The 27911-nt window shown below is 41.4% G+C and overlaps 5 protein-coding genes across 5 annotated transcripts; 1 reads left to right on the forward strand and 4 right to left on the reverse strand.

Moving 5' to 3' along the window:
- Nucleotides 1–91: 91 nt before the first annotated feature.
- Nucleotides 92–7694, reverse strand: LOC139908817 (nucleotide sugar transporter SLC35D2-like). Its single transcript, XM_071895654.2, has 12 exons — nucleotides 7535–7694; nucleotides 7198–7231; nucleotides 7024–7110; nucleotides 6818–6885; nucleotides 6595–6666; nucleotides 6346–6414; nucleotides 5993–6095; nucleotides 5136–5228; nucleotides 4432–4499; nucleotides 4083–4161; nucleotides 3903–3985; nucleotides 92–1600 (listed from the first exon to the last, which is right to left on the reverse strand). The coding sequence occupies exons 1-12, from the start codon at nucleotides 7642–7644 to the stop codon at nucleotides 1495–1497; spliced, it is 972 nt and encodes a 323-aa protein (XP_071751755.1). The 5' UTR covers nucleotides 7645–7694; the 3' UTR covers nucleotides 92–1494.
- A 222-nt stretch (nucleotides 7695–7916) lies between these two features.
- LOC144539805 (uncharacterized) lies at nucleotides 7917–11649 on the reverse strand. Its single transcript, XM_078285766.1, has 7 exons — nucleotides 11440–11649; nucleotides 11153–11298; nucleotides 10600–10706; nucleotides 9887–10022; nucleotides 9629–9734; nucleotides 9379–9538; nucleotides 7917–8866 (listed from the first exon to the last, which is right to left on the reverse strand). Exons 2-7 carry the CDS (start codon nucleotides 11289–11291, stop codon nucleotides 8048–8050), a joined length of 1467 nt encoding a protein of 488 aa, XP_078141892.1. The 5' UTR covers nucleotides 11292–11298; nucleotides 11440–11649; the 3' UTR covers nucleotides 7917–8047.
- Nucleotides 11650–13785: 2136 nt separating this feature from the next.
- On the forward strand, nucleotides 13786–15080 carry aqp12 (aquaporin 12). Its single transcript, XM_071895583.2, has 3 exons — nucleotides 13786–14384; nucleotides 14730–14842; nucleotides 14941–15080. Exons 1-3 carry the CDS (start codon nucleotides 13786–13788, stop codon nucleotides 15078–15080), a joined length of 852 nt encoding a protein of 283 aa, XP_071751684.2.
- On the reverse strand, nucleotides 14623–19286 carry rpp21 (ribonuclease P subunit p21). Its single transcript, XM_071895584.2, has 5 exons — nucleotides 19152–19286; nucleotides 18932–19032; nucleotides 18414–18496; nucleotides 17769–17903; nucleotides 14623–17499 (listed from the first exon to the last, which is right to left on the reverse strand). The coding sequence occupies exons 1-5, from the start codon at nucleotides 19206–19208 to the stop codon at nucleotides 17408–17410; spliced, it is 468 nt and encodes a 155-aa protein (XP_071751685.1). The 5' UTR covers nucleotides 19209–19286; the 3' UTR covers nucleotides 14623–17407.
- A 549-nt stretch (nucleotides 19287–19835) lies between these two features.
- pak2b (p21 protein (Cdc42/Rac)-activated kinase 2b) lies at nucleotides 19836–27910 on the reverse strand. Its single transcript, XM_071895541.2, has 15 exons — nucleotides 27694–27910; nucleotides 26134–26509; nucleotides 25882–25988; nucleotides 25497–25647; nucleotides 24940–24971; nucleotides 24711–24824; nucleotides 24438–24570; nucleotides 24270–24333; nucleotides 23858–23906; nucleotides 23489–23601; nucleotides 23166–23283; nucleotides 22943–23042; nucleotides 22616–22812; nucleotides 21132–21269; nucleotides 19836–20972 (listed from the first exon to the last, which is right to left on the reverse strand). The coding sequence occupies exons 2-15, from the start codon at nucleotides 26321–26323 to the stop codon at nucleotides 20886–20888; spliced, it is 1593 nt and encodes a 530-aa protein (XP_071751642.1). The 5' UTR covers nucleotides 26324–26509; nucleotides 27694–27910; the 3' UTR covers nucleotides 19836–20885.
- Between the last annotated feature and the right edge of the window lies 1 nt (nucleotide 27911).

Genomic DNA, 27911 nt, shown 5'->3' on the forward strand with positions numbered 1-27911 from the left:
TTAATTCAACCATAACCTGACAACATTTAAGATGACCAACAAAATCACAAAGAATGTGTAAATGTAATGTCAACAGCAGGAGAGATTTGTTTGTATTTTTTTAATGTAAAAATATGTTCCGCTCTGGTCTCATGTTTCAGCTACAAATCTATGGTTACTGTGTTTAAGATGACATCAGCATCAACAATACACAAGTCACTCCACTTACAATATGAATATTAGTTAAAAAAAATAAATATAAAAAAGGTACAAAGCACACCCATCCAATAACTTGGAGTGCACATGTGGTAGATAAAATTTTAAAAATGTCAACACTCATACCTGACTATTTAAGGTTTAGATGACTGCATTTAAATTGTAACACTTAAACTTAAACCTGAAATGTACATTTCTTTAAAGTACATTAACCTCAATCTCTTGACAATGAATGTAACTTGAGGTGAACTCTTACCATTGCTACCTTGAAAACAGTTGAAAGTGCAATAACATTGTCTCAAAAAAACAAATGGATCCCGTTGTACACATAAACAAACCATAATTACTGCTTGTTGCCTCTGCATAGAGAGTACCAGTTACAGCCTGTGACAGAATCCACAACAAACAATCTGTAATACTGAGGGAGCACAATGTAAACGGTTAATTTTAGATCATATCCCCAAAAAGAGGCAGCAGATGCATTTAAAGCCACAATCCTTATTTTGAACTGGCAGCCCACTGCCCCACCCACTTTGGTTGTTTGAAGGATGAGGTTAAGGTTACTATAGTCACCATCCGTTGTAACACATTTAAAACAGTGTATGCACAAAATGAAAAGCAACATACTAGACAAAAGAGTGAAATAACAGATTACAGCTAATGGTAGGGTCAGAGCATCTCACTGAAGGCATTCAAAAGTTACATTCCTTGTAAACAGCAAACTGGATAGGCTATACTGTATAGAAAAGGTAAGGATTGTGCCTTTAAATTACCATTGTTCTTAATACTTGCAAGACTCACCAATCGAAGCGCACCCATGCTTAAAAGTACAGACAAATCCAGCTGATCACTCCTGTTTTCAGGAAGCATTGTGTTTGTTCAACATTCAACTTAAAAAGTTACGTCGGTCTAAATGTTAGGAATGTCCATTCCCATGACAATGTTGTATTATAAATAATACTGGTTCCATGTCTCCCTTCTTATCACTACTCACAAGTACAGTAAATCCAAAGATTAAAAAAAACACCATCTAAAATCAACCAATTTCGCAGGACCAATTCAAGTTAAAAAAGGCCAACCTTTCAGTTACAGGTCCATAATCCCTCAGGAGGGTTTCGTAACCATGGCAGCCGGAGGAGAGTCATGGAGGCTCCATCTCCACACACAGACAGACGGGAAATCATCACAACACTATTCCCATGAATTCCAAGCCTCTGCCGCTGAAATGCTCAATAAATAAGCCGTACCAAAAATAGATTGTTCTCTTGTTCATCAGCATAAAAAAATCCAGTGTCTCTGTCATACAACAACCTTGCCCTTGATCTCCAGCTTGGTGTTTTCACTTGGCTTACTGGACTGCTCCTCTGTGAAAGTGATGTAAGAGTACACCAGGCTGCCTGCAATACTGAAACACAGACAACACACATGTTGGAACTCTAAAAACACAATTCCCACCTGTACATGGACATCAAACAAAGCAACGTGCATTAGCATGTGCACATTTCATCAAACCGTCTATACGTTGGCAGTATAGCTGCATCATCAATCTGTTTAATTCAAAACCTTTGTTGTTCATCAAAAATGAATACCTTTTAGCTATACCGATTTGCCAATGAACTAAAGTTAAGGACACATCTGGTGTACTTCTCTACGTACACACTGCAACTAAATATGGTTGTCACTCCTCATTGGAGTGCTTAATCCTGTTTGGTTATTAAGGACAGTGACAACCGCATTCTACAACCGAACTGTGGTTGTTCCTACCAGTTCTGCGGTCTTGGGTCCAAATGTTGCTGTTAAAAGTATCAAGTCCATGCAGTGAAAAAAGAGAATATGACGCCGCTGTCAGTGGCGGTTGTTATGGATAAATTGACACCTCTGGTTACTGGTGTTACTGGTGTCAAGTAAACTGAAAATACAGGCAATGGTAGCTGCCATATTGGTCTGAAGTAAACGTTAGGGGGCGATCACACCGAGAAGCGTCGCTAGAAACGCGTCGCCACCAAAACCATTGTTTTCCTATGGTACGGCGCTCCTGGGGCGCGCTCTTCTCTTGCGACGCGCATCGCGTTTTTCTGGCGGTTTTTAGGCGCGCATAAAAGTTAAAATATTCTCAACTTTTCAGCGCAAGGCGCGGAGTCGCACCGGTCGTCAATGTCACATTTGGGCCAGGCAGCCAATCAAATCAAGCAGAAGGCGGGCTTTCCTTCCTGTTTTGATGCGGTTTGATGTGGTGGGAACGGTGGGACAGAGGAAAACACAGATGAAAAGCTGATATTAACGGTCTTTAACACGGTCGCACACACAGCCCTGCTCCACAGGCACACCAAGCTGTTTTGCCCGACGCAGTCTGCCGAGGCGTTTTTGACGCGGCTGCGCCTGTAGCGACGCTTCTCGGTGTGATCGCCCCCTTACTATGGTTAGACATTCAGGAGTGGAGTGACTCCTGTTACCTGTACATACACAGTCCACTAATGTTACTCTGCTCTGCTCCAGTGTGTACCAGACATATGCAAATTCACTCTCATTCATAAATTCAGTTGTCAATACTGAATTCTGGCAGTGTGTACGTAGCCATAGACTCTCATTCTAAAATTACAATGCTATCATTTTGTAAGTTTCAAAAACAACTTACTTGGTTTAATTATAAATGAAACAGAGCCTAGGAGATCTAGAAAAGTCCCTCAGTCTAAGTCAAAGTTTCTTTTTTCTAAAATCAAATCAAGAATTGCATTACAATTTAACACTAACTCTGGAAGGTCGAACTGGAAGGTAGCTGGTTTGAGAGGATCTGGTTGGGGGACATGAATGAGTAACATTCTCCTCACCCAAACAACTATTATCTAAGTGCCCTTTAGCAAGCCACCGACACGCCAACTACTGCTCAGTGGCCAACAGAACAAAACTGTGAGTACTGGGCAGCTCCCAGGTCTGAGTGTATAATCCTTCACTCCCTTGCAACTCCTAACCCAGCCATTGCAGCTGCAAGTGAGAATGTGTTCTTAGTCAATTGCTGGTAAGTATAGGTAGAACTGACACTGTATTTAAAGTCATAACTTAATGTAGTATTGCAAATAATATATATATCTAAACTTAACATTATTGATTTGTAATACAAGTTTTTAAATTGTGATTTTTATGATATATTATTAAAATATTTGACATAAGATTTGAGAAATCGTTCAAAAAATAAATATAGATGATAGCTGCAGGCAGCCCTAATTGGAAGTCATGCTGCAGCTCATGTGAAAATCAGCTATCAACATCAAGGTGAACATGTTGCAGCGCACCACCAGTCATAAAACTAGCCGTAGTTCCCAACAAGATCCAGCATGCACATAAGGATTCCTGCAGCTGTATGAGACACTAGCTGAAGCAATACTTGCGTCAGCGTTGGCCTTTTCATATTTTCACCGGAAACAGACCTAGAGCAGATAAGATTTTACAGAAAATCTCTGTTTTGGAGGTGGGCCAATGTTTGTCTAGTAAACACACCCTGATGATAAACCTGATTGCATGATCCCTAAGTAACTTTTGCAAGTTCTCTGTACAGCCTATTTTGCTTTCTATCACTTTATCAAATGTTATTGTCTAAAATACTGTTAAGGGCCACAAGAGGAATGTGTGTAGGAAAAAACGCACATGAAATTTGACCATCATTTTTAAAATATAATCTCAAATTGCTCTTCAACCATGGACTTCCATACCTGATATTCAAACCTATGAAGTTAGTCCATGAGAAAATGTAGTCTCCACTGAACACCATCCCGATGTAGGTCACCAGAATATTCTGCAGAAAGAGAGACAATATAAATGAGAATTTAGTTTATGGTATTACAAACAGTATTTGAGTATTATTTCACACTGGCACACAGACAGCAGCTTACCTTGATGCAGCCCACGATGGTAGTTGTTAGTGCAGAGTTGTATTGTGTACAGAGCACAGTGGAATACATCAGAACAAACCTGCAAAACAACTATGTCATCATATTGCTCATGACTCGACACTTGTTTGTACATGAAATCACATTTCAGCACATTATTCATGTAGCATTGCAGGCAAAGTGGCATCGTAAGGTACAGACTTAAAGTTTTGCTATGGACTACAATCTCAATTTCAGCCAATAATACAACAGGAATACCATAGTAATTTGATATATCCAGATGTTCAATCTTGACAAAACAAATTTCTTGCTTACACACACACACACACACACACTTTAGCCCATGTCTTACCCCATGATACAGGAGAGGATGAACTGGGTGAGGAAAAACATATCTGACCATCCATCGTATTCCATTGCCTGGCAAGAGAGGCACACAGTCAGAAACCAGCTGAACTCCTGTCATGCAAACATCTTCATGTGCTTGTACACCAGAATAGGAGCAATGCTAGACAGGTTCACAATTATGTATTAAAAATGGTATGAATTCAAACTATGCGTGGTCAAATACGTGCTTAAATAAAAGTGAAAGAAGGAAGCAGTCTGTATCTCTGCTGTGGTTATTTAGTCAAGGGAAGCTGTAGGAGCTGCTGTAATAACTCTGCCTGCCTGCTGCATAATAGCAGCTTTGTGCCTTTCTGGCTGCTGGCCCCCCACTTCTGGAATTGGGCAAACCAGAAGGTCTCTGCCCATTCTGACCAACAAACAGACAGCTCATATACAGCTCACGCCCATGCTCACACATATGCACGCTCACCAAGGACAAGGATTAAACCTGGCAATAACTGACATACCGAGGCCATTTATCCACTAAAAGGCCTTTAACCTGGTGGCTTAGGTACTGTATAACCACTTTAATTTAACAAATCAATTAAAATATACTATAGATGAAGACGTAGGGAGGTTTGAATAAGGATAATTAGAAATAGAGGTTACTGAGGATAAGAGACAGACCAACCGACAGACTGACAGAAGAGTCAAACTGACATTGCTTACCTTCTGCATATCTCCAGTCACATGAGCCAACAGTAGAGTGGGAATTATCATAAATAATGCATTATAATACAATAATCCATATTTCCCCAACTCCTGTAAGAGAGAGCATGGAGACAGATGGGCAGGGGGCAGCATGAACATGAAAAGTAAGGACAGGGCAGTAACTGAACACAGAGGGTTATTCACAAGAGGTCTAGTGCATTCCTCACTAACTAGCATACAGATGTCATGCATGGAAAGCCTACTGCACAACCCAAAACTTCTCACTAGCATTTGTTGGATTCTCTTCCTCTTTCACATTTTCTCTTACACTCGCTCTCTCTCACACCCACACATACACACCACTCTGTCTATTTCAGTTTTAGCGGATGGTGCTCTACACACAGCATGTTCTATATCTGGATCCAGGTCTGCCTCTGCTGTAATGTGAGTGCTGAGTGACCTGCTTATGTGACATCAAAACTGACTAAATCAAGCTACAGGCCATTTCTGACTCAACAGTCAAACAGTAAGTAACCCGACTCTAAGCACAGAGGCCACTTAATTGCATCAGGAGACAGAAATAAATACAAATCATTAGTAAACGCAGCAATCGTTACTAAAACCAGCACAACAAAGGCCAACCTCATAAAATACATTGGCGCTAGAAGCAATAGTCTCCACAAAAACTGATATGAATAGTCAATAATTCAGTCAACATAGTGGAGAGTAAAAACAACTGACTCAAAAAGTGTTTGCGCACACTGACGTTCCTTAATGACAGTTTGGGTTCTATAAATTCACCAACATGAACTCACTGCCAAAAGCAACTCCTACCCGACAATGGTTATCATTCATCTGGTGGCGCTGCCACATACCTTCGAATCCAATTTCTGTTTTACATAGGCTCCATTGGCTGCAGTCAACACATCATTCAGAAGAATGAACACATAGCCTTGCAGGTCAAAGGACAGGTCAGCACTGTGAACATAAATGAGAGACAACTATAGAAAGTGTCAGGGAAGTAAATAAGGGTTTCGTTAACAATTTAGCTTTGGGCATGCTCTATTCCAGCAGGCCCTCCTTTAACTACAGATACAACATGTGTCTAATGACCCTGAAGACCATGTCAGTAAAGAGAGGACAATATATCAATAAAGACCAACCCTTTGTAGTGGAGGTAATTTTGGTTTGGTTAACAGCTGGGACACCTGGATGTAATAGAACTTACCTTGCAGCTACAAACGCCCCCAGGATCATTGTAAATACTGTCAACTGGACTGGCCTGGAGAATTTCTTCCTAGCATGGTCCAAAGGAGGCAGAGCAATAAAATTCAATATGATGGGCTGAAGCTGGCAATATAAACCAGCAATAGGCTACAAAGAGAAAGACTTAACTTCTGCTGTGGCAGTGTCTCATTGAATGAAAGAACTGGTGAATTACTGCGAACAGTGGGTTATCTGTAATGTGAAAGCTTACTTGAGCAGTAATCCCTCAGCCAGCATGGTGAATAAGATGGAGAACCTCCTGAGCACAGTAAACATTGGCAGACTGGTGGAAGAGGACATAAGTTGCAATAGCATATTTTAATAGGAAAGAATGTACCATTGGCAAAACATCAACAACCACCATCCCTAATAAGATCACAACAAGCTTTCCTTTAAACATCATTCAGCCTAGCTACTTTAAAAAGAGAACTTACTTCAGCCTTTTGGTTCCGAATAGGCCAGTGATTTGATTTCCCACATAAAGGAGAGGTAGAGGAAAGGTCTGTGAAACGGAGGAAAATATGAATATTTGCATACTGTGTTAGGGAAGAACCGTCCTAATGTTTCAGCAAGCATTACGTGAACTGCAAATCATTTTACAAGAATGACTGAAGCAAAAATCAAGAGACTGAGGTATCACCTTGCCAGGTATGCTCTCATCGAAGTCTGGGAAGCTGATCACCCTCACAGCCTTGCCCACCCACAGCACAACCACTGTGGCCAGCATCTGCGCACATATAAAACCTTAAATCAGCTCTGTATATTTGTGTGGGGCAAATCATTGCATTAATAAGGGAAAGGGCATTCAACTTACTTGTCCTATCCCGACACATATTGAGGAGGGGAACCTGTAACGGCAGGGCAGACAACTTTTGAGTCCCGGTTACTCCCAATAAATATATTGGCGAACGTTACAGCTTACAAGCCTATGCATGGTGTAGTTATCCTGACATGACGAAACTAATATAATTTACTATCCTCTCTAGAAATACTACCCTCACCCTCAGTCTGTAACATGCAGTTAGACTAGCTAAAAGTTAGTGGCTGGCCGCTAGCTAGTAATGAGCTCCTCTATCTAGCGGACATGGCTAGGTTAGCTAGCGCAGCAGCTTTTCAACTATAACGGTTATAGTCCAAAACAAAGCCCTTACCCATAGTTGGTGAGCACACTCTTGTTCACCACGACGATGAGAAACGAACTAACACCGTAGAATCCAGCGGCAAATAGCTTTAAAAACACTGTCAGAGATTTGTCCGCCATCCCCGACAAGTACTCATTCCTCCCTGTCTGCCTCTTCTTCCCCTGCCATCGCGCACCCCCAGACCGCTACACGGGGACGTTGACGTTTCACAACTTCCGCCTGAAGTCAGACAGAGCAATGCACTGTACGCCGAAGCACGCCCTGCCTTATCCCCATGCTTTATCCCCATGCTTTATCCCCATCTAGCGCGTGTCCTTTAAAACAGCTGGCACTCACTTTGAACTGAAAACAAAACATCAACAAAGCGCAATTCAAATTTATTACATCAAAACACACGGGCGCGTGATTGGTAGGCATTATATAATCCTATAGGATACAATAGAATTTACATATGCAAACAATTACAGGGGGGATGCACAGTCACATTTCTCCTTATACCCCTTATATATATAGATTATACTGTTAGAGCATATTCGCAGTGGGGATGGTTATGGCTCGCTCTGGGTCAAAAGGGGTATTTGTTGCTCTACGTGAACCATCTTCCTCAGCTCCAAAGTCCACAGACTGTGACTGGGGTTCCCGGCTGGGCTGCTGCTTGGAGTAAACAAACTGTCTTATGTTCATGGTATTGTTTGGCAGGGGCTTGGAGATGAACATGAAGTTCCGTTTATTGCTCTGCCAGTTGCTTGGCTCTCGGCCAATGTTATGAAAGGTGGAATGGGGGAGACTCTTTGTTAGAGTAAGTAGGGGTCGAAAAGATTCTTGCGGACTGACAGACGTCGCAGCTTGATTTGGGTTCATCCCATTTAGCACCGGTCCCACTGCTTTTGTGGAGCCACGCCTCTGTGTGGGGGACGCTGTTGAGGGGCCCATCAGCGGAATGCTGGGGGCCTCCGGGAGTTCACGAGGAGACCTACCAGTGGGGGGTGGAGTGGTTGGGAACGTTGACAGCTTCTTACGACACACAGAGAATCGTCCGAGGTCTGTGTCCTTAGCAACGTTTCCATCAGCGGAGAGAACTTTGAGGCTCACAGTGCACGTCTGTAAAACCTTGTTCCGCAGGGCCCCAATATTCAGCCTCTCCTCCTTCTCTTTCCCTCTCCGCCTCTTCTCTAAGGCTGCAGCCTGGAGGGATTCTGTGATACGCACAACGGCAGAGTGGATAGTCCTCCTGCCGGTGGGTCGCTGAGAGGGGTCGAGGGTGTGGAAGCCAGGTGAACTGAATGGTTTGTGCTCATATTCATCCCTGCTGCTCAGCACTGGGTACGTCTCACTAACGATCTGTGGAAACACACAATTATGTTATATTGGAGTTACATAAATGAACAGCGCAAACTGTTCATGGCTCTGCCCAAGTGGTGTAAAAGTAGCACAACATTTCCAAATCACAAGAGGCTGTCATTGCTCATCAGAGGAAAATTAATTTCAGACATCTTCCTAAACAAGGCAGCTAAGTGCTATGCAGGTCTCCTTTCCTACACTTCCCTTTCCAAAATAACTCTTGGACATTTTTTCAAGAGCTCACAAAGAAATGATATACAAATAGTTGTGTACTGAAATTCATACTGCAAGCATAATATTCAGAAATCCAAATTGCAATATCATGCAACCATAAGCACCCCCATGTAAATGTCCAATCAGCCAATCTTCAATTTAGCACTTGAACAGAAGTATCAGCACCATCTTGTCACAATATCTTGGGCAGATCCCTTCTGTAATGGAAACTGTTAATGAAAGTAGCCAGAATCAAGATGATCCAGATAGACAGAAAGTAATATCCAAACAGGACTCACTGGAGGAGGGGTATAGGCTGACAGAGGCCGGGGTGTGAGTATTTTTGCACCTTTTCTCTCCAGCTCATCTAAGAAACTGAGAGGCACTAATTCTGCTGTGGCCTCATCTCCAACAGACCGCTCCTCTCTCTCGCCATCAATCACTGAAGACTCCGCATTTCTTAAAAAAATGATAAATAAAGTTAACATTTACCCATAAATAAAACAATCACAGGTTCAGATATACAATTTCAAAACCAGACTGGCTTGCCTTCTAGACCGGCTGGTGCAAACACGTACAACATTCCCATGCTCCAGCTGCTGGAATACCAGCTTCCCCACTGACTCTGACAGAGTAAACTGCTCCTCCTCTGCTTCTGTAGATACATGAGCAGTTTCAGTTCATGAGTTCAGTTCATTTCAGACTGATATGGGACTAGGGGTAGTGACGTCAAGTCAGCAGGCACTGTATGTTATTAATTGGTTGTGAGGGCACGTTACATATGAAAGATCATGCTTGGTGTGTTACCTGTGTAGGCGGTGAGTGATGTGTCCTCAGAAGACAGGGAAGGGCACCAGTTAGATGTGTCTGTGTAGCACAAGGTGCCACCCACCAGGGCCCGGCTGCTCCCTGTGTCCAGTCCCTGCAGCTGAATTCTCTCCACCTTGAAGGACAGAGATGCATACGACACTAGTACAGTACAAAGTAACATTGCACATACACATGTATCATCTGTAACTCTGGTCCAACACTTCCTGGGGAAGTGAATAAGCAACTGTCACTAAAGATCCCGAGCTTGCTATAGCCATTGCAGCTGTTTTTGTTTTCTTCTTCTTAACACACTTCCTAGTAAATGTTCCTTTTTTTCTTCTTCATTGTGTTCTTGTTATGGTCTTTGTATTCATCTTTGTATTCGTTATTCTAATGCATAGTCTAAAAAAATCTAAAAAGCTCATGAACATAATATATGCTACCTTTAAACTTTCATCTTATCTTTCTCAGAATGATTTGATAAATAAATCATGTTTTTTCAGTAGCGTTGAAGTCTACACTAGGTTATATACATATATATATACAATAAAATATTTTTCAAAAACTACTCCTCACAGGTCCACTTGACTTAAGTCACTACTGTCTACACACCTCACAGAAGAATGTATGAACCCTACACCTCTCAATGTGTGTTTGTGTGTGTGTGTGTGTGTGTGTGTGTGCGTCTGCTTTTATCTTTCTGTTTGTACCTCACTTGACCACTTTTGTCTCTGGGGCAAATATTTAGAGGTCTTGAAAGTTGCTGAATTCTTTTTAAATGTGACAACTGTGAAGCCGTCGGAATCCCTTTCTTGGCCTGTGAAAACATAAATATTGAATGACGTGAATCAATCTAGGTCTATAAAGCCCCCTATACCTGTTTGCACAGCACCTGCCTATGAGATACTGCAAACTAAAATATATTACCTGGATGAAAGAGAAATCTAAGATGGCAGAGATTATTAGAAAAGAAGTTCAGATCACTATCAATGGTTAACTTACAAATGGAAGTGCCAGGAGTTAGAAGCCAAGTTGTTCTGTACTCTGTTTTGTTTCTAAGACATTGAAAAAACATATGGTGTACTCAATACACCATTATGTTCTTCTTAGTAACTATAGTCTTTAAATATCCCAGAGGCCACTTATCTTCTATGAAAACAAAGCTGATTGCTTTGTTTTCATAGAAGATAAGTGGCCTCTGGGAGGAACTTAGACGTTTTTTCAGTCTGAGTGCAAATATTCACATCTAGAGCCATAACACACCTTTGACTGAGACATTCCTAAAGGCTAGCTCTTCAGGGCTGGTGAAGGGCCGAATGGTCACTTTGCTATGCCTGGCTGTATGCCCTGGTCTGCAGGAGTCTCCTCTTGAGACTTTTGAAGACTTAGATGCTCTCAACATAAAGTACCTGAAAAAGGCAAAGAAATAAGTTGATTTTTTTTTTTAGAAACACTGCAAATGCCTGTATTGCTTCTTCTTCATCTTATTGCAATTCCACAGACAAAACAATAAACTGCAGTCCAGGCCTGACACTGTGTAATAAGAGTACCTTATTGTGTTATTCAGAAGTCCTTGCTTTGCATTTATGTCACAGTTGTTTTTTTGTTTAGAGATGTTGGATGTTCCCTGGCCACCACAGTCTATGGCCAGAGACAGGTCAGGCTCATGGCGGGAGGCAAGGCACGCTCCAGGAAGCTGACGGAGAAGTCTGTTTTTCTGAGGGAAATATTGGTTGATGTAAATATCTGTGGGAATTGTAATTGTGCCTTATTTGCAGTTTGATTACAGAGACATGGAGGTTACTTGCCCTTGCATGTTTATCCAGGATATCTTTTGAATAGTGGTCCCACACACTGCATGAAGCGACAAGTCTGCTTGTCATATCACGACAAATTCTGTGATCCTGTTATGCTGCTGGGGCAAACAGATACACACAGAGCCCTCACGATAACATTGGCTAACGTTAATCGATGTTTAATCAACGTTAATTAAATTAAATAAGCTGGCTAGGTTACAATTTCCCCTACAAGTTAACTAACGTTAGCCTGCCCCGTGTACTAACGATAGCTAACGTCAAGTAAGCCTTTCGCTTGTTGCCAAGTTGTCGTTATTGCCTTCCTGGTGTTAACCAGTCTTACATTTTGAAGTTAACCGCAAGCTATTTGGTTACCAAAGTTATAACACACTTCAGCTAAGTCAGTCTTACTGACTTACGTTCCTTCTCTGCTTCACTTACCAATGTTGACATTGTGATGGACAGTGTAGCCTAAAACTTTGTGCTGCTGTAGTGAACGCTTATGTTTCCATAGCAACACTGCAGCACTGGGAGGTGACGTAAAAACAAACAAAAAAAAAACCCGATTTGCGCTCAAATAGGGACTGACTAACAAATACCCACACATCAGTAGTTGATGGTCTATAATCTACTTTTTTTCCTTTTAATCATAAATAAATGATTGCAAGAAAAAAAAAGATTAATACCACCACGCCATTGACTGCATTCAGTGTACCCTGCGAACCATTTCAACCAAACTGCAGTTAAGATAACATTTACAGTGTATTATGACAGGAGAAAAGATTTTTGCTAATTATGCTCATCTTCCTCAAAGTACACTAGGCCAAATGCATGAAAGAAGCTGCTTCAGCAACAGCCTCATTTAATCAAGAGTGTCTGAAAGAGGTGTTGGCAGGCCTATATGGGTATAATAACTGATATGTATATGATTGCTTTGTTATGGCATTTTCACATCCTTATTTTTAGTCTGTCTTCCTTGAAGCATCTTCCCCTCTGGTATCACATCTGTTCAGCTGTGTAGTGCCACTATTTGTACTATGGGGCTTAGAGAGAAAGGTTCCACATAAGCTGATATCTTTTATGAGTCAACTTTGTTTTCTGTCTGCACTGATTACTTGTTCCTCAGGGACAAAATTTCCCCCAACAACACCCAGGTCTGTTCATAATCTCAATAATTAGAATGTCTTAGCCAGCCTAAAAGAATATCTGCAGTTTTGTTTGAATGATTTTTACATATTGATTTGAATGATTGTAATTTACTTTGTGCCACTGAAAAGTCTTATATGAAGAAGGTTGTTGTTATTATTATTGGTTTCAGATCTGTGTGTGTGTGTGTGTGTGTGTGTGTGTGTGTGTGTGTATGTCAGGCTGTCAGTGGGGATCTTCTGTACCGAAGCCGTGGCTGAGACCATGACTTGGACTAATGTGGCACAGACATTCCCAGTTTCAGCAAGCACACTATTAATGATGATGATTGTTTATTATTATGGTGAAAAATAAATTAGTCACTACACTAGCTGTATACTATAGCCACACAATAAGAGACTGCCATGTTACTATTCAACCACAAGATGGAGGCAAAAGATAGACAAATGATGCCACCAAGGCCAGTTTGAGTTCTTCTCTATAGTATGTTTTGACATGAAGAACTCAACCCTAATGCCAAAAACAATCCTATAGCATTTGCTTATATACCAAGAATTATGTGAATTCAACTATTATTATTTACTAATATTATTAAATTACCAAAAATGTTGCTCTGCAGACACCAGCATGTTTTCACCATTAAATTGGACATAGTACCATCCCATGATAGAAATCTTTAACTATAGATTTCATATAAATATATATGACCAGTAGATGAGGTGCAGCACTTTGCCCTCCAACCAAGGCCACTTCGCTGACCTGACCTTGAAAAGGCCCATGTGTATTTTGGCAGGTGGTTGTGGGACAGAAACCTGGTGTTTCTCTGATAAGAAATGTGTCTCTGCCTGTGCCACGTTGTCATACAGTCAGCACAGTCATTGAGAGTCAAGCACTGCTTCATTCATTCATTTTCCTCCGAGCAGAACCAGCAGGGCCTAGCATCTGGTCTGAGCCATGTCTGGACTGAACGCATCTCTTGGATACTTCCTGGCTGTCGTCACGTTTGGAGCCTTAGTCAGAACGCTCCTTAAGAAATGGCCGCGTTTTAGCTTCATAGTGGAGTTTGCTTCGTCTTTCATGCTAGTGGCATGCTGGTTGGAAGTGCAGACCATTGTAGAGGTGGGCCAGTGGGCTGGGGGCCTGGGTCCTGATGTCTGTATAACCATCCTGTTTGTGGTGCTGCTGACTCATGGTGTGATCTGTGGCAGCGCCTCAGGGAATCCCTCCTTGGTCCTGCTCAAGTTCCTGCAGCTAGAAGCCTCCACCCTGCCCACTGTCCTAGCTTTACCAGCCCAGTTCCTAGGGGCCCATCTAGCCCTTCTTGTTGCTGTGTACTACTGGGGCCTGGAGCTGACAGACATGCACATGATCAAGAACCTGATGGCTAGAGAGTGCAGCACTTCCCTACTGGTCTCTTTGCTGCAGGGTTTCTTCACTGAGTGTGTGTGCACACTCATCTTTCACCTGCTCCACCTGAGCCTTCGACGTAGATCAGCGCTGATCCAGGTTCCCCTCGTTGCCATTTTGCTCACTTCCCTGTCCCATGCAGGTAAGTTTCTACTGAACCTGGACTCCACCTTGGTGTCAATCATGGAAATCATGCTCATTTTCTTCCTAGACCTCACAAAGGATCCCAGAGATTTAAGCATGTTGTAACACATTGCTTTGACATTTGTCTGGTTCTTGCCATGCACCATATGAGCACCTCAGATCTTTAAAAGTTTGCTTTGTGCATATTTTAACAACATAGGAAAAACCTTTTTACCATTGTTTAAATGAAAAACAAGAGCATCATGATACAAATTTTGTCTTTAATCTTCACTCAGAAAGAGACTTTAACCAGTATAACAGAGAGTGACTAACAGAAACATTACTTTTCCATTCCATTTTGCAGCCAGCGGCTATACTTCAGCTTACATGAATCCATCTCTGGCCTATGGCCTTACCTTCTACTGTCCTGGATTCACCTTCACAGAGTATGCAGTAGTCTACTGGCTTGGACCCCTTACAGGTAAAGTACATCAAAATAAAATATACACCATAATGATGTGTATCAACAGTAGTTGTTTAAATGTAAACATATTGGTAACATGAATATATGTTTTCTAGGCATGAGTCTGGCTCTTTTCTTGTACATGGGCCATATTCCAAGGATTTTTGCCAAGAACCTGCTATATTGTCAGAAGACACGTTTCAGAGTGCCAAAGGGGAACGGTGTGGGGGACCGAGGAGAGAAAAAGAAAATGTAAAAGTATCAAAAACTGTGTATTTTTATTTTTTTTTAAATTCACCTTTTAGAAAATAAATACTTGAGACTGACAAAAATTATTGGGTCTACAATAATTCACATAAAATATAAACCTGTATGTACACAGAATGTAAAATATTTCAGGATAAAAAGACTATTAACAAACCTGTATCCATGTCATTCTTGTCAGTTGTTTTCAATAAAACTATATAACATGGTTTATTTTGCTCTAATTTGTTAAATGGAGGTTTTGTCATATTGCATCTCTTTAACGTCCATGTTAAGCTGATAAAAATGAAAGTCAAACCATTTTTGAGTTCCAATTGTAATTTTGAAAAAGGCAAAATAGTGGGAGCAGATGAGATGGGTTTGGGGGTGACAGAGGAGTGAAAATCACACCTCAGTCACTAACCCACTAGACCCACATTTCACCAAAATATCTGCTTTCTGTCAAGATTCAGTTTCACAATCAGGTGTCAAGTATATCACTGTTGTATCACTGTACCTCTATGATAATACTAAAAACTGGGCACAGCAGATAAGTGTCACATTGCCACAACCTTTAAATAAACCAGTTTGGTCTGGTGTCAGAGGCTTGAGAACTCTTGAGAAAATGTAGCTATAATATATGAAAAGTCACTCTTTATTCATACCGGGACAGCACACAGTAAGTTTCAGGGGCAGTTTGGCTGCCAGGAGTCCAGACAGTCAACCCCACAGAACTGAAACGTGCCCCACAGACAGTTATGCATATGTCCAAAATATTCATGACAAATAACACAGTCTACTCATGATTAGGGCTAAACTCACACTTGATTGATTTGATTACTAAAAATCAGACTGATAAATAAATGTGTTTGTTAGGTAACTAATGCCATCAAAGCACACATGATCTATAGCGCACTGTAATAGGGCATAACCTATCGAGTCCACCAATAATTAGCTAGGTCCACTGGCTCCCTATCATGCAGGACATCCGCTATATCACTTAACCCTAACCCTTCCCCTTCCAACCCCTGCATCTGGGTTGGAGTCAGTCATCACCACATACAGACTGAACCCCGGGCTCACAGGCTGCAACAGGTCAACATGACATGAGGCACATGCTCATCCATTTTTAACTCAGTCTTCCAGAGAGAAATCACAGATGGGTATAGTTACATCTCTCAGGTATCCCATTACATTATAGACACTGAGGTTCAACAGTGGACAGAAGTCTTCGAACACATAGGATTTAAAATTTCACCTTTGGTCAGAATGAATATTATGAAGAGTGATGAAGCAACAGACCCACTCTACCAGTACTCTGGTGATGATGTGAGCCTCCTGGTTAGGAAGGGAAATACCTCTAATCTCCAATCTCTGTTTCTTTTCCCTGGTGTTTCCACACTCATGAGGCTTCAAACGAACAGATGAACCTCATGGGAGGAACAGTGTACAAACACCTTACACCACTGTTTAACACCTCCAAACCACACCAGCTAATCAATGTGTTCTTTAACCTTCTCCTGTGGGTGTTCTACTTCAGAATGGGCCCCACTGAGCTTGTTATTGAACTGGGCCAAAACCTTGGGGACAAAGGCACTCAGGAAAACTATCAACACCTGAACCTAGAGAGGGCATCAGCACTGCCATGCATTTTTCCTGTATAATGGGCAAAGTTGAACGAAACTTTAGCCAGCTGTTAGCTATCCCGCGAGTCAAATATCCCTCCAGACCTTGAAAGTGTTGTGTAATGATTGTGGGGAATTGTGATCCAGACAGTAGTCTGTGTTCATTGTTTTAACTCCAGCTGTTGATATAATACATAATCTGATGCTTTCCTTTTACACCATTAACCATTAAAACAAGCCATTTCTTATTAGCATAAGAGTATGGAAAAAGTGTGTAATTTGTCACTCAAGCCTATGGAAGTAAGTCCCCATCAGCAAGTGCAATGAATCCTATGGTGACGTGAAACAACATTTCATCGATTTTACAACTACATTACGCAGTGTTAATGCACAGCCCAAAAAGAATAAATAAGCAAAATAAAAAACTCCCAAAAATGTACCTTCAATGTTACAATCACAGTGAAGCAAAGCTGTGAAACTGTGATGTACATGGGTAACAATCTAAACATCACACACACCGCATTTTGTCTTCATCCTGGTGGCTCATCCAGTCCAGGACCACTGTCGCATCTCATCCTCCTTTCTCTCCCCGTCTTTCCTGTCTGTCTCTACTTTGATCTGTCCAATAAAAGGCAAAAATGCCCAAAAAGATGATCTTACAAAAATGAGAAGCATCAGTCCTTCATATTTCGGGATCAGGAGAAGGGAAATGCTGCTAGTTTCCTGCAGGACTCACACTGGGTTTTGAGGACAGGGATCCATCACCTTCTGTGTTCTTTGGCTGTACTTTAGGAGAGGGGCCTGGATCTGTGGGCGAGAAACAATTAACATTAGAGGTTAATACCGGGTTTTCCTCATGTGGGCCCTTTGTAGGCCATTCTTGCCCAAGTGTGAGATAATAACTTTGACATTTAGTTTGCAATTTCTTTCCATTCCTGAGGTATTTGGTAGCCATTCTGTGCTTTTTAACTACAGTTATAGGCCAGTGTTCAGATACAGTGAGTTCATAAACAAGAAAGCCATCTAGATGAACTACCGTGACATTGGTGTATAGTGGTGAGTTGAGGTTTAATCACCAGGTTGTGTGTGTTTCTCCAGCTGCGCCTCAGGCTGATCTACCCACAGACGATGTTCTGGATTATTCAGTAACGTCTTGCTCTGCCCACAGCTGAGGCACCTCAACACAGTGAAGCGCGCCTTGCCTTTTTTCCCTTGTGAGACAAAGGGAACATAAAGAAAGTCAGTCATCCAAACAGAGACAATACCAAACATGATTTGGGTGGGTTATGATTTTGTATTTTGTAAACATGAAGCCTTAATTTGTCTTTTTTTTTTGTTTTATCATCATTTCATTGTGTCTAGTTGATATCAGTGTGAGCATTACATTGCACTCTGCTTACTGTCAATCACCTGACACCCACAGGAAGAAATGGAAGTCTCTGCCAGGAAATTATCCCTCAAAACATGTCCGCTTTATTGTCACATCCTGTCTTTTTATTTACGGTGTCTTTGTTAGCCGGGACAGCAGTTCATTTCAAGCTGGGTTTGACAGCGTGAAGTTCGTATTTTAAAAATGACGAAAACCTCTAGGAAACCTGGAAATGTAATTACATACGGCATGCATTGCAAAGTGAATCTGGAAATGTAAACTGGGGTGAATGGGCTCTAACTCTAAATGACACTGGTATTCTCCTTTAAGTTATATGGACAGACTGACTTACTTCTTTGTCTCGATGTAGCAGTTACACCTGGGACGAGCAATGAGCAGCACTTCTTGCATAATGTTCTCTTCACTGATGGGTCTCTGCAATGTAATTCACCATTAACAGACATTGAAAACCCTACTTACACCTGGAGAAGTATTACATGGGGAAATAAAGACACTGAGACCTTGTCCATCCCGCTACAGCTGTGTTTTCCAGATTTTACACACTCATGTTCTTGATGTAAACAGCAGCCAATTAAACATTTGTTGCAAGTATAATTTTTGAAAATTCTACAATCAAATTTAATTGAATTCTCAAAAAATAAAATACATGTCCAAACAGTTTGTCAATAACAGGATTTATGTGCAACTAGCTAAATCAATCAAAAAATAACTTCATGTACTGCCAAGCCACTGATCAGCCCTAAATCCCTGGGAAGCAAAAGTTTGGCTTTTTCATAATTATGCTTTCAAAATAATCCTAACAGCAGGTCAATAAATGCCTCCAGGTAAAAACTAATGATATGAACTTACTGTCTGAGCACTAAACGTCTTGCAATGGTCTTTTGGGTGAAGCAGTAGAAACGAGCCAGCTCCACATTCTCCGGGTTTTCAGATAAAACACAATGTGCAGCCTGCAGAGGGATAAAATGCCAGCAGCTGGTTAGCGAACTAGCTAACATCAGTTAGCCATGTGAGCCATGTGTGCATTGTTGATGGCATCATGTGAGTGACTGTGACCTTAATTTCCTACCTGGTATAGATAGTTCAATCTTTGGTAGGCTTCCTTGTCTTTCAAGTAACCTGCCATTGACACACGGAGGTCAGAAAAATAGAGTTACAATTTTGTTTTGTCTTAGCAGTTTCTTCAGCTGCTCTGTCTTCTCTGTTTTACTTCCTGGTTCCACTCAGGTACTTCCTAGTTCGTCAGAGAGGCAACGGTTGGGCGCACTCGTTTTAAGGCGCGCGGTACTCTCCCGGTCACGTGGCGGCACTGGCAAGGGCGGAGTATCTTGTCATGATGGAGTGGAGGAGCAAAGCAAACCCTCCTCTCAACAATTAGGTTACTGCAATACATACATACAACAACAACAACAACAACAACATCAACAACAACAGAGTAGATTGTCTTTGTATTATAAAAATTCCTGTCTCCTCTTAAAAGAAAAGACACTTCAAGCCAATTAAACATGCTTTTAAGAGATATATACTAGCCTTGCAGTCTGTACTGCCTGTAATAACCATAGCATATTCCCTGCTTGCTCAAAATAAACAGAATATTGAAATTATTCTTCATTGGGTCCACTGGACATGTATGGGTAAGAAAGCTTATCAATATCCTATTAGACTGCTAAGCCATACTAGGCAATCTCCCCCCATGATGCTTCAGAGAACGTGCGCTCACTGATATTCAACACCAATCATTTCCACACCCAAGTCACAAAGGCAAGAATAGCTGCATTTATTTGAGTGCGCAGACAAGGTTGTTAGTTGTCCAGAAAGAAAAAGAAACAGTCAATATACAACATTGCCTTTACCTACAGCCATTGACAGCTAACCAGTACGATATAGCCACTCTTTTTCCAACTAGATTTAAAGTACACAATATACACATGGGAAAAGCGCATTTGTTTAGCTACGGTCCAGAATGACACAGAGGACAGAGTTCAACATACAATACTCATTTTTAATAAGAACAATAGAGAAGAAAGTATAAACCCTGTCAATCTAACATTTAATTTGCCTGTAAGGTGCACCTCTGCTATCAAGAGACTAATGATACAGGGGGAAACACTGGTACAGTAGGTTTGTCAGGTGTGGCAATCCTTTAACGTCATCGTCACGATCACAATACAGGTTTAGGATGATGAATGTACTGAAATGTTTCCTATAACAGGTAGGAGAAATGTCCGTAAAACGTGGGTCAACATGGGAAAAGTTGCCATTGAATGAGACCCATTTTATAATAACAAGGGGGACAAATATGAAATTCAAGTATCAAAATAACTAAGACACTGACAAGCTGAAAAGGTAAATTACAAAGGTAGTAAAAATCACGGGAATAGAAACATTGACACAATCAACAATACATTAGGCAACATTTTGCATTTGTTTAAGGCAGTTGATTTAAAAAAAAAAAAAAAACTAAATAGAACTAGGCATCTTCTTCATTCCAAGTTAAATATAAGCCTAGCCCTAACTTGTCACCAAAAAGTTTTGTTGTACAAAATAACTAAGCCTGACTCTGAAACTAAGCACTTTCGTTTGACTTGTCTTCTGACGTCTGAGTGAGAGTAGAGTTCATATGGACAGCGGTGGTGTTGTGCTCTAGATTTTTGGTCTTCTTCACAGTGAGGTTTGTCAGGGCTTATAAGGCTGGTGCATCAAGAGCGGGAAGCCACTCTCAGCCTATTGTCTGGCACAAAACCAAAAGAGTTGGCACAGATCTGTGCACAGCATGGGAAGGCAGGGTAGCTTGTTTGTTCAACTAACGATTGCCCTTCATGGCCTCCTTGGCTGCCAAGATGAGAGGCGTGAGACTGGAGAGCGGCTTCGCCACCTTCAGGAAAGGATGCTGGACGACCGGACATGGAGGACAACAACACAGAGACGAGGGGAGAAAGGGGAAATCAGTGTTAAAATGGCATTGAATCAAAGTGATACAGCACATAAAATTACAACACAGAAAAAGAGGTCAATAGCAAAGAAAGACAATAACAGGAAGGGTTTTCACCTGCAGCAGCTCTTTGCCTCCGCCTCTTTTCTCTACATCCATTTCCAGGCAGCGGTTGAGGAAGTCTCTGAAGATCGGAGACAGCTTCTCTGGGTTCTGGAGCTCGGGGGTGCCGTTGGTGGCAATCAGGTATAATGCCTGGCAGAGGGGAAGAGAAGAGAGAAAAGAAGAGATCAAGAGATGTGAAATCTCATTTCAGGCAACAACTTTGATAACTCACTTGCAGCAGGTTCTCAAATATCCAATAAAGGGCCTAGTGTGCACTGGAATTGATAGCGTTAAACTTACTTTACACATATTCTGTATTGACTGAAAACCTCTAAAGACCCATTCACACATGCAGCACAAATGTTTCGTAGTCATGTATGAATGGGAGCCGGAGTTGATATTCCGGAAAAGTTTACCCAGCAATTTTCCCCCTCAAGACTTCGTGAAATTCCGGGGAATCAACCTTAGTGTGAATAAAAGCCGCAAGATTCCCGGGTCAAACACGCAACAGGTTACGACAGTCTTACGTAATCCGCTTTCACATAGAGCAAGCGAACCAATCACAAGAGGCTCTGGGATGGCATATTTCGTTCTGCAACTTATTCACGGCAAGCATTTATTTGAAGCGGGAGAGTTAAAAGTTTGAAAACCGGTGAAGTGAGCGAGCGAGCAAGTGAGTTTTCAGAAATGTCTGGTGTGTTATTTATATTTTTAATGTGTTATACATTAGTAATAGAAGAAGAAACTTGGCACCCGGCCACAGGAGCTCCACATCTGCCATTTTTGTAAAACAATAACAAGTGACGATGTTTCATGTACGTTAAATGCATTTTACGGATAGTAGCTAATAGTGTGAACAGTGGAAAGCACTAGCGCTGCTGAAAAAGTTAACAGCAATCTTATAGGTTCTATGTATGAAAAGGGCTTTAGTTCGCCTGTGCTTCCTCTGTGTTTATAACCTCATCTGACTAACACAACCTTTCAAACTGCTCAAATTCTGGTAATACAGTCATGCAACAGAAAATGGCCTTGGGATAGTGTAAAATTCAAGTGAGATTAAAACAAATGAGCCCAAAAGTAGAAAAACATAAGTATTTTCTATTACAGACGCCATGAAGTGAAAAATTACTTTTTGGGGTTGTTTTGCAATTTATTTAGCTGTAGGGTTCTCTGATGAAATAAATACAATTTAATTACCACATTTATGTCTGTGAAAAATTACACACAAAACATTCTTCCTGTAAAAAGTATGTGGAGGGTTGCTAATGAAAACGGAACTTGGTGGCATAAAATTCTGACTGACATGTTAATGAGCTCAGGCTGCTGGCTGTTTGTGTGTAAACAGAGCTCTTTTTAGTGATAAAATCTGTTTGACCACAATAATTTTTCATCACTGCTTCATTATTGCCATATCATCAAATCAGATTTCAGCTTCAGCAGCTGTGGGTATCCTGTAAGTTAATAAACCAAGAAGTAAGAAAGTGCTCTTTACTTACTCGTAGTGGGTTCTCATTCAGGTAGGGAGGCTCTCCTTCGACCATCTCGATGGCCATGATGCCCAGGGACCAAATGTCCACTTTAGGCCCATAGGCCTTTCTGGTCACCACCTCAGGAGCCATCCAGTAGGGCGTGCCGACCATGGTGCTGCGTTTGCTCTGCTCTGGAGTGATCTGCGCACAGAAGCCAAAATCGGCTACGGAAGAGATGGAGAAGAGGTTAGAGCTATCACACAGTTACAGTGAAAGGAGATAATTTGAACTCAAGGTTAACAGAGAGCTCAGTGGTATCGGGCTGCTCCTGAAAAATAGCAGTGCAGGACTTACTAAGCTTGACAGAGCCATCCATCCCCAATAAGACGTTGTCACTCTTAATGTCTCTGTGGATGACCTGGTTCGCATGCAGGAACTCCAGAGCTTGTAAACACTGCAGATATGGAAACAAGTGGGAGGAGACAAAGAGAGGGGGAGAAGATGAATACAAATGGGAAAGGTAAAACACTTCCATATAAAGGGAGGCTTTGCTTAGATGTCCTTTCATACAGTTTACCTCTCTGCAGACAGCAGCTATCTGGGCCTCGTCCATACAGGTCTCTGTCACCACGTCTGTCAGTGAGCCACCAGCCAGGTACTCCATCACCACAAACAGCTCCTCCCCCATCAGGAAACTGAGACACACACACACACACACACACACACACACACACAAAGTCAACCATGCAGCAAGGCCAGGCTGGTTAGGAAATTCTTCATCCAAGCCATCCGCGCTCTGGTGCCAACTTCTTACGATTCTTATCTTCAACAATACACGTCAAACTCCCACATTAAAAAAAAAAAAACGCTGTTAGGCTGCAGGTATACTTTCACTGTTACCTGTCTAAGAAGTTGACAATGTTGGGGTTCTTCAACTCCTTCATCACTAGAATCTCATTGATAATCAACTCCTTCTTCGGCTGCTTTTGTAAGTTGATCTGTTTAATGGCAACCTGTTAAAAGGCAGTATGAGAAAGAGAGACTTAGAAGCATCCAAATCTGATGAATTGCTGGTGCTCTTGGGACCATATCTTAGAATTAACTATCGTCCCAATTTTAAATTCTTTATTAGAGTTTATTTTAAAAAATGTGTTTACTGTGTCCCAAGTTTGTTACTGCTGTGGAAATCAAATTTCCATCCAGATAAAATATCTAAGTAATAAAGAATCTATCGATCTAATACTTTTAATTAATCCCATCACTCTTTACCTCCTGTCCTGTGGCAACATCGATGGCTGTGAATACTGTTCCTGAGGCCCTGTGAGAAGAGTGATATTATAGATAAGCAATTTACTTCCATGCACAGCACGCATTTACATACACACAAGTGACTTTGTGCACACGTAAACACAGACATGCATGCTGTTACTTTTTTGTTCAAAATCATTCTGAACGAACTGACAGAGGTTTGAGGAGAAGATTTTGCACTGCTCTATGTGCAGCCTATCCACCAGTCAATAAAGACAATATCATGCATGATTGCGTATGTAATTCTTGGCCTTAACACACACCACCAAACTTACGGCAATATTACACATTACACAAATACATCTGAATCTCTGCCACATAAATAAATCTCTGCTAGACACATTCTGTTTGCAACCAATGCATCTGCACTTACCCCTGGCCAATCTTCTCATATCTGGTGTACTTCTTTTTGGGATCTCCAATGCTGACTATGGTTCCTGTAAGACATGACACAAACATACATGTCAGGGAAACGGTGACTCACACACTTGTCGTTTTGTTGCGACATTATAATTAGGTTTATGATATAGATAAGGTTTACTCAGTTTGTCCATGATCTCCTCGTCCGACATCTTGCCCTTCTTCTTCTGCCTGTCCACGGCCTTGGAGGCGGCGTCTCCGTCTGGACACGTGACTGGAGCAGGGATGGGGTCGATAACAGAGCGAGTATACACCTACAGGACACACAGAAACAATAATTAGCATAAAATGGAAAATCTCAAACTTGCAAAGAATGTACATGAAAGCAAGACATGATAAACCGTTCTTAGAGTGAATCTTAAAGGTGATCATCGTCATGCGGCAGGTTACTTACACTCTTAGTGTGTTCCGGTCGCGGTGCCACGATGGGAGGGGGAGCCTCATCATCGTCGTCATCATCAATATCTTTGATATTAGGTGATGAGGGTTCAGTGCCTTTTTTGACAGGCTAATTCAGAGTGAAAGAAAAAGGTTAGTATTCTGTATAAGTCAAAACAATAGTAAAAAGGTAAGACGAGTTCAACAGAAATGTATAAGCTTGGAAAGAATCTTGAAATACTTACAGACTGAGGCCCTGGAGTGAATGCATCTTTTTCTATGAATGAAAAAACAAAGGGAGAGAGAGTAAAAAATATGACCTTTTATTTCTTTAAAGCACTATTCACAGATTACACCAAAACCAATGGGTTTTATTCCGTGGCCCAAATTTGACCTTGTGGTCAACGCGGTTGCAACACACTGTATTAAGACAATATTGACCAAGTTCTTCTTTATGAGAAAAATCATACAATTTACGGATGTTACTTTTAAAAATAATATGAAATGAAAATCGGTAATAGAAATGTATCAGCTTGAAGGCCTCAAAACACATTATTTGACATGATGTGGAATGCAAGGCTCCTGGAATTTTATCTTTTTGTACTGGTGAACAAAAGAATTTGATAATTTAAGGAAAAATTACTTATTACTATAAACATGGAGGGATCTTTTTTTTTAAAATTGGCACAACCTAGCAAGATTGGTTCACCCCACTGGAAATAAAACACAGAATTTAACAAACTGATATAATGCACTGTAGCTAAGCAAAAAGTCTTAGTACCACTATTTAACACAGCCTCACCAGAAGATGAGAAGCTGAGGTACTTCTGACGACCGTTGCCTGTAGAGTCATAGAACTTAAGAACGTCAAGAACAGCCTGTGGGTTTTTCTTCTGCTCTGACTTGGTGATGTTTGAGGTCTGGAGTAGTCGAGCCCATTGCTCTGGCATTCCCTGTGCAGAGGAGGGGAGAACAAACAAGACAGGGTGTCAAAATAATAGAGTGATTCAGATCTACGTCTGATTGTTCTGAGACTTTTATGTGATGTGAATGTGTTTTGATCAAAGGTCTGTCAAGTTTTTTACAAGCTGTGGTTAGGAGAAAGGCATGATAGAAACCTTGATGTGAGAAACGGCTAAAGCATATATAAAAAAAGAAAAAATAGGTGTCAAACTGCAAAAACTCACAGTGAACTCCCCTGTGACAGCATCAAAACCAACATGGATGGTGTGCTCAAAATCTGAAGGTGGTGATATCTCTGGTCGTTCTTTGTCCCGATCTTTCTTTCTACCACCTGAAAGTAACCAAAACTTTTTTTTAAATTACACCTAACAGCACTTAGACAAATTACAAAAACTAGAATAAGAAATTTTATTCTTGTTGAGAATTAATGCTAAATTATTCTTAAGTTCCCCCTTGTGCCAAACTCCGAGTCTCACCTTTTTCAGCCCCAGAGAAGATTGAGATGATCTTGTTGCGGGGTTTCCTCTCCTCCGGGACAGAAGGCAGGGGTTTGGAGCTATGGTTGGCTGAGAGCGAGTCTTTGCCAGAGCCGGTACTGAAGATGGTGCTGCTCATCCTGACCGGAGGGGCGGGGGGTTTGTCCTCAGGGTCTCCGTTATCACACATGGCTGTGGCTAGCTGGGAGCCTCACGGGGCCAAGAGGCGGGGGCGCGCAGTGGACGAGGCTGGAGAGGGCGACAGATCAGCAGGGAGCGAGACAGCGCTCACATCAGCAAGACACACTGGTGTGCTCGTGCACTACAGGAGGTTTTCAGAGGATCAATAGAATAGAATGGAAGCACCAAGTGATATCTGGAAGAAAATGAGACATAAATACAAGTGAACACAATGCATAAGAGTCAGGCCAAATATATAGTTGCAAACACAGCATGCTCAGTGAGCTACTCTCTGCTATAAAAATAGGTCAGTTTAAAGCTAAAGTCACTGAGGCCCAAGAGTATGAAGGCTTTCTCTCTGTTCAAACCACTATATCAGCTGTGTTTGCCTATATCAGCCTCAATAGTGCGTGATTAAAAACCACTGATTTAATGTATAATTTTGATTCCAGAGCAGAAACAGAAACTCGTAAAATGAGTCACACTCTCTCTCTGGCATCTTTTCAGCATCTCAATATTCAGGCAGAATTTCAACATTGAGAATTCGTATAGTATTTAATCTAGACAGCTATTACCTACCAACGCTGAATACTGAATCATAACTTACAACCTAACTGACTAATAAGGAGAGTGAAAGCGGGGACTGCAAAATTGTAAGTTAGGGGAGCCCAGTTCATAAAAGGCTATTGGAGAACGAACAGTGAACAATAAACAGTGAACACAGTGAATTCTATGCACAGTTGGTCCATCGTTTTTCTCTGGACCTCTCTATTATTCTTCATTTTCAGCTAACGTTAAGGGGTTTCTTCTGCTGTGTCCTATCCTGCATCTGAAGACTAATACTGAACAGGCGAGGACAAAGTCCAACATTCAAGAACACCAGACGAGAATAAGGACAGTAAGGTACTTCTCTTTCAGTGCATCTGATGCTGAGATGAGCAGCGGACACCACTTCAGTGCTTCTCAATACATTTTTATAAAAACAAAAATGTTCACATAATTCTGCTCTGTTCACCAACTACCAATGTATTTCTGTTGTAACGCATATTAACAGAATAGCCTCCAAGTAATACCAGTGCACAACCATCCATAGCGGCTAGCAAGCTAACGTTAGCATGCCTTGGCCAACAAGTGTGCTATAAGCTAACGTTTAGCTAACTAGCATGACAGGCTATACTAGTGCTTGCAAACCCGGGAGATCAGGGTTAACGTTATAACTAACTAGTCAGACAACCGACGTATGGGTTTCCTCTTGAGAAATCAAGCTTGCCAAACGGTGTCTCAAACAACACTATACAAGCTGCCAAGTAGCAAACTATCCAGTAGAAAGTCGCTTTATTTGCAGGCTAATGAAGACGACGCAGGACCCGCAAAGCTCACCGGAGACTCCACACCAGTTAAACTTGAATAGAACTTGACTCCTGTTCCTCGACGCTGTGGAAAACGTTTGTAAATCCGTAAAAAAGTATTTGCTGTGTGAGGTGGGGCCTAGATGGTATGCAGCGCGTACAAATAACTTAGTAAAAAATGTGATTTCAACTATTTACAATGCAACTTTTCTTCTATCTTTTCGGCCCTTGGATAATTCCGCTATGGCG

Source organism: Centroberyx gerrardi, chromosome 9 (genome assembly GCF_048128805.1).
Source record: "Centroberyx gerrardi isolate f3 chromosome 9, fCenGer3.hap1.cur.20231027, whole genome shotgun sequence".
Classification (NCBI taxonomy): domain Eukaryota; kingdom Metazoa; phylum Chordata; class Actinopteri; order Beryciformes; family Berycidae; genus Centroberyx; species Centroberyx gerrardi.